Source organism: Haliotis asinina, chromosome 5 (genome assembly GCF_037392515.1).
Source record: "Haliotis asinina isolate JCU_RB_2024 chromosome 5, JCU_Hal_asi_v2, whole genome shotgun sequence".
In the NCBI taxonomy this organism is placed as follows: Eukaryota; Metazoa; Mollusca; class Gastropoda; order Lepetellida; family Haliotidae; genus Haliotis; species Haliotis asinina.
In genome coordinates this window covers 50948098-50958893 of record NC_090284.1, presented here as the reverse complement: position 1 = coordinate 50958893, position 10796 = coordinate 50948098, and the positions used below count along the sequence as shown (strand labels likewise).

General features: G+C 39.8%; 2 protein-coding genes across 2 annotated transcripts; one reads left to right on the top strand and one right to left on the bottom strand.

Moving 5' to 3' along the window:
• The first annotated feature begins 1702 nt into the window (after positions 1–1702).
• Positions 1703–2695, top strand: LOC137283902 (uncharacterized). Its single transcript, XM_067815578.1, has one exon. It carries the CDS (start codon positions 1703–1705, stop codon positions 2693–2695), a length of 993 nt encoding a protein of 330 aa, XP_067671679.1.
• Positions 2696–3551: 856 nt separating this feature from the next.
• LOC137283901 (uncharacterized) lies at positions 3552–4613 on the bottom strand. Its single transcript, XM_067815577.1, has one exon. The coding sequence runs from the start codon at positions 4611–4613 to the stop codon at positions 3552–3554; it is 1062 nt and encodes a 353-aa protein (XP_067671678.1).
• Between the last annotated feature and the right edge of the window lie 6183 nt (positions 4614–10796).

Below are 10796 nucleotides of genomic sequence, written 5' to 3'. Positions count from 1 at the left end.
GAGGTCAACCTGGAGCACGATGACATGATACGATGGATGTCGCATGCTTCCTAATGAACTCACTGTGTCAGCGTATGAAAAGAAATCCAATTGCAAGTGTTCTGATCAATATTGAATATTCATAATAGAATCTATTCTATCTGTACAGCCGTATATATACAGATCACAATGCCACATACTACTTTATGGAAGTGCGGATTATCCCAAGGTTCTGTCTTTGGGCCACCCCTGTTCATCCTCTATACCAAACCACCAGAATCTCTCATCAGTGACCAGCGTAGTGCTCATAATTTTTAACGCTGATGACTCCTGGCTTATGGAAAACTTCACAAGTGACTCACAAAGTCAGACTGAGGTTTGTGCCAGGATGGAGTTGTGTATGAAAGGCGTTAAATGCTGGATGTGTAAGAATAGCGCAAAAACAGAACGCATTAATCCAGATAGTAGAACTGTGGTATCGATCATCTCCAGATTGATGACATAGAAATTCATGCTTCTCACAGTGTCGAAACCTAGTTTTGTTTCTAGACAAGAATCTATCCACGGAACAGCAAATTAATCATCTATCGGAGATCTGCCACCACCTGAGGAACATTGGTTTAATCCTACAGCTTCTCACCGGAAACACCACAGCTAGACTGATTATGACTTTAGTGTTGTCGCGGTTAGACTGCTGCAATAGTCTCTTGATATTACTAACTTGTATTACTAACGACCAGACCCGTGAAGGTCCCGGGGTAGAATAGGCCTTCAGCAACCCATGCTTGCCATGAAAGGCGACTGTGCTTGTCGTGGGAGGCGACAAACGGGATCGGGTGGTCAGGCTCGCTGACTTGGTTGACACATGTCATAGGTTCCCAATTGCGCAGATCGATGCTCATGTTGTTGGTCAATGGATTGTCTGGTCCAGACTCGAGTATTTACAGACCGCCGCCATATAGCTGGAATATTGCTGAGCGCGGCGTAAAACTAAACTCACTCACTCACTACTAACGACCAAATTTCACAGTCTGTAAAAATATATACGTAAGAAAACTAAGACCTTTTGCCAATTATTACTATATACTTGTCTAAGTTTCCCCGGTTTGAAAAGTGCAGGTCCTTGGAGAGCGTCGAGGATCTGCATCGAGCATTGGTTGACCAATATTCAGTGCTTCGATAAATTATGCTCACCGTGAACTAAATTGATCCCAACTCACTAACTCACTGGTCTACATTAATCTCAGATTTCTGAGTAACCTCCATCGAAACGTGTACAAAGCTCACAAGGACTGTCAAAGAAACATCAAATACAATTTCAAGCAGTTTTATCGATTTTTCAAGATTTCTGATTTCTGGCGAGTAAAGCCCCATTCACATGCACAAAATGTACTCATGTAAGTAAATTTACTCATGTGTAAATATACTTATGTGTGTAATAGTAAATTTACTTTGCGTTCACATGGAATTTATGTAGAGTGAATAAACTTGAAAGTGCAAACAATAAATTATCAGTTTGTCTCATTTGTCCTCTGAACTTCAACGGAGAAAGATGTTCTCTTATCGCTGGCGCTTTAGAAGACAAACACAGTATCAGATATGTACTGCTCTTGCAATAGGTCTGTAAAAAGATAGAGCTCTCTGGAAGAAAGAAAGACAGTCTGTTTGGTGGAACGACATAAATAAATCGAATGACGACAAAGACTGGTACGATAATTTTCGAATGAACAAAGGAGCTTTTGATCTTATCTGCACAAAACTGCAGGATTGCTTAAAAGCCAGTGACGAAGCTGTTCGCCAACCTTTGGATGTACGAAAGAAAGTTGGAATCGCAATATACTGGATGGCGTCAACATCAGAATATAGAACTGTGGGAAATCTGTTTGGCGTTGGTGAGTCTACTGTTTGTAAATGCATTCATGAAGTTTGTCAGACCATATGCGATCTTTTGCTGCCGGAATATGTAATATTTCCCCTAAATGAAGATTTGAAGGACGTGATACGAGGAATTGAGCACAAATGGTGTTTTCCAAACTGTGCAGGGGCCATAGATGGATGTCACATTCCTATCATTGCACCGCGGGAAGCTCATGGGGATTATCTGAACCGTAAGGGCTGGTACTCCCTCATTCTTCAGGCCGTCTGTGATGACAAATACATCTTCAGAGACACTAACATTGGATGGCCTGGGCGAGTTCATGATGCCAGGGTGTTTTCTAATTCTGAAATCTTTCAAAAAGGTGAGGAGTCGAGACTTTTTCCAAAGTGGTATAAAAAAGTGTCCCTGTCAGACAAGGATGTGCAGCTGCCAGTCGTCATTCTTGGAGATCCAGCTTACCCACTCAGATCCTGGCTTTTGAAACCGTTTCCTAATCGTGGAGCATTATCCAGCAGTCAAAGGGTTTTCAATTCTCGCTTGAGTAGTGCCAGAATGACAATAGAAAACTCTTTGGGAAGACTGAAAGGGCGTTGGAGATGCTTGCAGAAACGTTTGGATGTGGGTGTAGAGTTTTCCTGTACTGTAATAGCTGCGTGTGTTGTGCTTCACAACATATGTGAGATTCACAATCAACGCTTTGACGATATCTGGCACGTGGAAGAACCCTTGCAGGGAGATATGGAAGATGATGGGCAAGAAGACGCTGCAGATCAGCCAGGCAAAGTCACTCGTGACAATGTCGTGCAGGCATTCACGGAGCTGTGCTGTAATCCATAAATAATGACTTGAACTGGACGTTTTCTGTTATAAATGGTTATCCAATTTGGAGTGTTTATATTTTATTTGAATGTTTGCTGTATAGCCTGAGAGTCTATCTCCTGATTTAGTTTCAGGAGTGTTTATGCAGTGATAATGACATGCCTTACATCACTCAGATTACAATGTATTGCTGTATGAAAGTAAAATAAATCATTGAAATTCAATGTTCTGTTTTTGTGCAGCGAGATCAAGCATATTCATCTTTCACAATGTGATAAAATTTTTTTGAAACCTGTCAGAGTAGAATTTGTTGTAGGTAAAACTCCACAGACAGTTGGGGCAGATGGGACGCCAATATTGGTATGGGGTGTAGTTGGTACACTAGGATCAAGAGTGACATGAACTCAATTTGCAACTGCCATTGCATCCTAAACGTGTGTAACAATAATTTATAACAGTACTTATGACAACTTTCTGTTAGCAGGTCTATGTAAGTGATAATTTTGGTATTTAGTCGAAACATGTATGCAAACGGTCATGCCTATCTATACACATTGATTATGTTTTTCTTGAAACAAATGTAAGAACAAGGTACAACCCATATGAAACATTTATTCATATGACTGTATGATATAAACAAGCTCAATTCAAACAAAAATACAAAACTTTTCATGTCTGTTCTTTGTCTGTACTTTGTTCTCTAGCACAGTGACATGAAGAGGCATTATATGAAATGTGAAGGATACGTGACCAGTTGAAGGGTACAAACTAAACTATTCTAAATGTCTTTTCAAAAAAGCATTCCATAATAAGTAAGAAAAAATAAACATTTCAGAAATTTTCAGAAATTCACGTTCAAAGTCTTTGCCTTTGTTTACATGTTGTAAAACGAAGATCCATAAGAATCGTAGGATACATCGCTGTCTGCTCCAGGGTTACATGGTGCTGTATCAGTGTGCTGCCTTGATGTGCGTTGCCCCATCCATGATGCATTCATGTTACCTCCAGCGCCAGGTCTGTTCTGTCCCACAGACCCAAGAATCATTTGCATCATACTGAACTGATGCTGGCGTTCCTCACGGCGCTGTCTTTCCTCTGACTCCATTTTCAGCTTTTCCATTTCAGTGCGTTTTATTTCTACTTCGACTTTCTTCGTTTCTAATTCGACATATTTGTCTTCTACCTTTTCATTTGATTTTGACATTTCGTTAAATGCAGTTGACAAAGCAATTTCCAGCTTAGTTTTTCTGGCCTTCTTTGCCTTTGAAGAGCCCTTTTCCTGGATTCCAAATGCCGCAACACCCAAAGTGTTATCTCCTACTCCCTTTCCTTGGTCTTTGCTTCTGGACATTACTCCTTTATCTAGGTTCGACAGTGGGCCCACATCAGGATCCGTCTCTACATCCTCTGAAAGATCGACGCCATGGCTCTCATGGGGACTTCCTCCACTAGTGTACTTCATTGTGCAATTCGTATCTTCGAATTCAGTACTTCCGTGCTCCAGGTCGTTATCATCAGTGTCACCATCATTATCGCTGCCCTCGTCTTCATTGCCAACATCTTGCACTCTTTTTCTTGATAACGATTCAATAACTTTCACAGGGGACGACGCAGCACGGTTGCCAAATATTTCTTGCATCTTGTCAAAGAATTTACAGGTAGAGCGACCAGATCCACTTTTGTTCATTTTTGCTTTACAGCTGCGATAAGATCTTTTAAGCGTGTGCATTTTAGTTTTACACTGTTCAGCAGACTTTTCAAAGCCACAATCTTCTAATGCCGCAGACACACTTTTATAGATATTACTGTTATTCTTGTGGGGATCATCCAAGTTTTCTTCCACATGTAGTTCTTGCCATGCACTAAACAAAGCCAGTGTTTCTGCATCAGTCCAGGACTGACCTCTTCGTTTTGCATTGTTTGACTGCTTAGGCATCTTGATCTCATCAGATAAAAAACTAAATGACTTCTCAGACAGAATGAAGGGTCAGGTGCAGACGTCTGAGCTAAATATAGTAATGATGACATCCTGTCTAGAACAGCATCCGGTAAACTGTTATGTCATCAATCCAATTTGCATATGTGTATATTCTGCTATGCGTTCACACGACACAATTTATTCGCAGTGCAAATTTACATATATGTAAATATACTTTTGCACCTGGTCCTGACCACATGTAAATTTGCTCCTGGTGTATATTTACATACGTGAGTAAATGCGTTCACATGACACATTTACACACATGTGTAAAGTTTTCTCATGTGTGTATTTATACATACGGGTGCAAACAGGTGCATGTGAACGGGGCTTAAGACAAAGAATAGGCATATTGCTGTGTGTGTGGATCGAGCACGGTGACTCGTCAGTAGCAAAACCTCAACCACAAAACTACCCCACCGCTTGAAAATAATGAAGTACTTCAAGCGCAGTTCATATGGCCAATTTCCTTTTTACAAAGGACATATGATGCAAGTTCAACAAAAAAATGATGAAACAGGATTTAAAGTATGTGCAAATATTTGAGATTTGTATGTAACCAATAAATAGACACAAATGGAAAGCTGCCTTTCGTAAAAGTTTCTTGATCATAATCACGTTTATCTTGGGGTATCAGATTTGTAATGACTGTTTGATTTAAAGTATGCTATAATTCTAAAATAAAAATGTCAAATTAAGGTAAACTAATTGCACTATATGCGCATATTCAGCAATTAACGCAACCCTAAGCATGACATTTGAAACAGTATTCCGTTTGAAATAATGCTCACTAACATGTATGGACAAAGTTAGGATGAATGATGAATTTTAAACAGGGAGACACACTAATCTGTTTAAAATCATTGCTGGAACGTTACACGATTAGTAGGGCATTGTGTGGCAAGAATACCAGAATCACAGATACATTAAATTAAGAAGTCAAAGTTTCCTTTCAAACGTCGAAGATAAAGCTATTTACTATCATAATCAGCATGGATCTGAGAGGTACCAAGCTAAAACATGCACATCTTTCGATGTCTATTTTCTAGTGTCTTTTAATGAATGGAAATGCTCCTTTTACTAAATATATTGATTCTCTTTTGAATGACATACTACTTTGAATGCAAGATACATCTGAACATGGCAAAGAGGTGGTTCATTACATTTGTAACGCTGAATGACGTTGGGCTGGCTATGTGACTGCTTTGTTGTTTAACAGCGCGCTCAGCAGTATTCCAACTCTTTGCCGGTTGTTTGTAAATAAACCGAGACAGGGACAGATAATCAGTGATCAACATCGTGAGCATCGAGCTACGCAACTGGGAAACGGTGATATGTGTCAACCCAGTCAGCGAGCCTGACCTCCCAATCCAGTTAGTTGCCTTTTACGAAGACCCGTTGTAGCTCCTACACGGGTACCGCCGTTTGGCAACGATGTCAGCCATGTCAGATATCATACCATTCAGTTTCCTGATGCCTTCTGCTTTCACAAGAATATATGCTATGACAGAAAACACGAATTCTTCTTCAGTGTTTTCATCATAATTCCCACTACTGAAATTTGCCTTATTGCTGTAACATCACACATGGGGATATCACATGGATTTATCCTGGCAATATATTTCCACTCTGTCAGGGACTCACATTACCTCAAGGTGCTACAGAAATTCCCAAGGGTTGTCAGTTCACAGTCACATCGTGCCTTCACCTTTCCTGCCCCTTACAACCTAATCGGAGGGTTATATACTGACAATGCATACGTAGTTTTACCTTATTGTAGTTACTGTAATATGTTACAAAATATAGTCTTAAAAGGTATCGCAAAACCAGATTTTCATTAATGTTTGAGACATTTTGCTAGATGAACTAAATATGAAAAGAAATTTTTAATTCTGTACAGATTGACAACGTCAAGCGTGGCTTTAGTAGCAGTCATTGAACGTCCCAACTTCACATTTAACGTCACGCACAGTTAGTGACTTGTCTGACTCCCATCCTCTTACAGTCAATCATTACCTGGCATCTCCTGCCCATAGGCGCAATCACATTGCGGATCACAGTCTTGAGAACTGCAGTCGTCAAAGTTGTTGTAGTGTCTTACCTGTTGTGGTTGGCGATCCAATTCATCCCAAAATGCTCAATTGGGTTTAAGTCTGGAGGTCTGTAAGTTTAAATCCGGAGATATCAGAACGTCCTCATACAGCTCGCTTTGGTATGAGGACGGGCATGGCCCTGCTGGTCATGTTAGGACGAGGTGCGGACGAAAGATCTCATCGACGTATACCCTGTGCGCACAACACTATTGTAGTCGTAGTTGACGATGCTGTCTGGACAAAATCATGCCTGTAACATGATGTTTTGATCGCAACCCTGGATGTAGCTTTCTTTGGCAGGAATGGTGACGTGTGGTTTACCGGATCTGGGAAGGTCTAGTGTTGATCCGTACTGTTGGTAGTACTTCCATAGCCTCGATATTGTGCTAGGGAGATGAAACCTCGTAACCTCTGATCTGGACTCGCCTGTTTGCAATAGTGAGTGAGTTTAGTTTTACGCCGCTTTTAGCAATATTCCAGCAATATCACGGCGGCTGTTTGCAATAGTCAGACAGAAAAGTCTAATACGCGTTGGTCTTCTGAGCTTGGCTCAGTCTTGGCATTGTGAAATATCTACTGAGAGGTTTCATCGAGGTAACGCAAAATCGAAACCCCGCACTTCTAGTGAGCTTGTTGTGTGTTTTACACAGGTGTAGCGTCTCTATACGCAAGTACCTCAAAACAAAAGTTGCTTTTTGCGATTGTTTACTGTTACCCATATGTGTACAGTGTCGTCGATAATCAAACGATTCTTGCGACTTCAGTGCTCTTTGTGAGGTCTGGAACACAACATATTCAGCTTTCGTAACACTAAGTTTCCACATATTTAAATTCATAAGGAAACTTTTCAGCTTGCGTTACTTTTTTGTACTGGGTAACTATTTGTTTAACAGATACTAGTATAAATAGATACAGGTATAAATTTCGCATAAGATTCGGTGCTTTGGTAACCTTCACCATACACATCTCAGAAAAGGTATGCTAATCCAGGATTGGCTTTCTCTTGCAGCGATCGATTGGCGTTATCATATGCTTGCCTGATGGAAACAGAAAAACAAGCCTGAATTCTCTTGTAGAGGAATATTTTGTCTCTAGCAGGTTCCAATTAATTTGAAACCCAATACGTCAGGAAACGTGATCTGTGATTCCGGATGAAAGTGTTATTCTTTTCTAGAATCTTGGACGGTATAAATTTCCATTATTGTAATAAAACTTCGTGACTTCGTTGTGTAAGCGAACAAAAATAGTGAAAATAACGTATGACTCTTTGTAGTTTAATCTGCTACGTAATGAAACTCCAGTAGGTTTCTCCAAATCTCTCATTCTGTGATTGTGATCATCGCCAAGAAACTCCTATAGGTTGCTCCAATTCTCTCCTTGTGTGATTGCTATCATCGCGAAGACTAATGTGTGAATTCATGGGAATCTGGACAAATTTGATTTTGTCATATTTTGAATGTAGATTTTTATAACACCTTTGCAGGGTCGGTTCATGTATACTTTCAATGAATGTGCATATCAATGATGACAATTCTACTTTTACACAAATGTTGGTAGTATATTTGCCAACGTAGTAAGGGTTATGTGGTTGCAATTTCATTTCTTTCCCCTTCTGTATTTCCACACATAGTTATCAAGCCACATTTTACCTTAACACACTATTGCAGGAACGCATGATAGTTGAATAGGCATATTTTAATTTAACAACAATCCTTCATTTATTCAGTTGTATAATAATGAAAACCCTCGGTATACGGTTTTCTGCTCCTCAATAAGGCTGGTCCAATGTCTGAGTAACATCCTTGAACTGTCACACAATACCGTGGTTTTCTGTTAGTACCATTCACGTTTTGCATGGTAAACGTATCATTACTGACAACCCGTGTAAGAATCCCGTGTAAGAATCCTAGAAGTAGTGTGACAGCTTATGTTAGAAAGACATTACCATGTGCATGTTTAATTCCTTCTCATGGGGAAGGACAGAAGTGCATGCCTTATAGCTTACCATAAAGGCCATGCAGACATTGCGGATGTTATTTGTAACAGTGAGTTGAAAGGTTCGAGTTCTTCGACTCTGCTTGAATTATAGAGATAAGATAGTATCACAGTGGTTTGTATAACGCTACGTTTATTATTGTCCCTTCTCATAATATCCACATCAGAAAAATAAAACCAACTTGGATGACTTCCGATGCAATTCGCTGTTTCCATGTGTGGGCATGTGACACAGGTGGGTCTGCATAGTGTTATTTCATGACATGGTATAATCGAAGTCGAGCAACTGACTCTCTATCAATGGAACATTTGTCTCTTATTTATATGCAAGAAATATTCGTCTCAGTCAATAGTAAGTGATGATGCAAAACTTGAACCTTTCCAGCAATGGCCTGCATATCAGCCTAAAATGTGTTTATAAATTGGGATTCGAACTCATGATCCTATTCTGTCTAGTACGACTAATGGACGCAAGTCAGAAGTCGAATTGACGCTGATGAGATAACCTGGATAGTCGTACCTACGGTAAATGAAAACAGTGAAGAATGCATGCTGCTCTGTGTATATAATGCATAATATGAATAAGAGATGATTTGAAATCAAGGTAGCGGGTGTAAATCTATAAACAAAATTACATAAACAGAATAACGTGTGTTCAATCAGTCATCTGGAATGTAAGTGACAGACTTAAAGGTCACATGCAACCAAAAAAATCAAACAATTAAAACACAATTATCACTTATTCATGGCGTATAATACACATTTCTGCTTGTGAAAAGACATAAACAAAATTATAAACGTACAATCGCGATTCAAAAGTGCAATATTTTGTACTTGGGCTTACTTTCCTCGAAACGAAGCCCTCGGGAGACCGAACCGAGTCATGGCGGCTGGGCGTGCACTCAAGTGTAACGACGGCTTCTGATTGGCTGGTTCACTTCTTGATACGCCGAGGGCTTATTGTGTGTACAGAAAGGTGATCTGTTTGATGGGCATTCTACAAGTATGGTGAGTCACAAGAAAGTAAAATACTACGTAGATAACACCTTCATTTATTGTACTTGATGACGTCATATACCGTTGTCAAACAAAATCATACACACTAGAAAAAGTTGTTATTCATAAAGAATGTATATAGAGATGGTGGGTTTGTAAATACATGTTCTCTGAATTTGCGTTCGATCAAATCAAAAATCATCCCAGTACAGATGGTGAACTACTGGAAACTGTCATTCGTCCTAGTACAAAGCAGGACTTGAAACTGACAAGAGTCTGCACCAGTTTCTGTCAGATCAAGTCATCCGAGAAAAATGGATGTAGTTTGTTTGCAACCCACAGACATAAAAACATGTCATGTGTACAAGTATCACATCTGCCTAATTACAAAATGTGGCAGAGACAGGACTCGGGTGCACGAGTCATAAATCAATTTATTTTGTTCATGGCGTATAGTCTGAGAGGTGTTAAGTTCAAATTGCATGCGGTCAGTGATTGAAGTTGTGTATTGCATATTGTCTGACAGTGTATATTGTCTCTTTCAACCTATTCTTTAGCAGACAGGCAGGCAGACATATAGGTGTCAATAAACCAGACATTGAGCTTTCTCTGTGACAGAGGCTGTTTGCCACAACCAACAACTTTTTTATGTAACGAGGAGATTATTTACTTGTTTGTGTACACAACAATGATTAGACTACTGCTCACAACCTCATACTCCGAGCGTGCGTACTGTTTCAAGCTCTGCGAACCTATTCACTGCGCATGCGTTATGGGCGCAGCGCAGCACAGCTGTTGAAACTACTTTTTCCCCCAGCGCTGGAGGAAATTTAGTGAATCGTTTGAACTCTAATTTCGCGGGCTTTTTTTCATCGAGTTTTTTCAACTTTATACGTTGAATTGGCATTTTTGACGATCTGTTTCGTTAAGTGCATACCGAAACGTACCTGAATCTGCAAAGTTGTGTTTCACATAGCATGTGACATTTAAGTTGTTTCGTTTCGTGTATTTTCTACTGAGTTGAAAGTAAACGAAAGAGGACTACCTTGAGGATTAT

Excerpts from the sequence above, each read along its gene's own strand:
- LOC137283902 (XM_067815578.1), top strand. The coding sequence starts at position 1,703 with ATGAACAAAGGAGCTTTTGATCTTATCTGCACAAAACTGCAGGATTGC.
- LOC137283901 (XM_067815577.1), bottom strand. The coding sequence starts at position 4,613 with ATGCCTAAGCAGTCAAACAATGCAAAACGAAGAGGTCAGTCCTGGACT.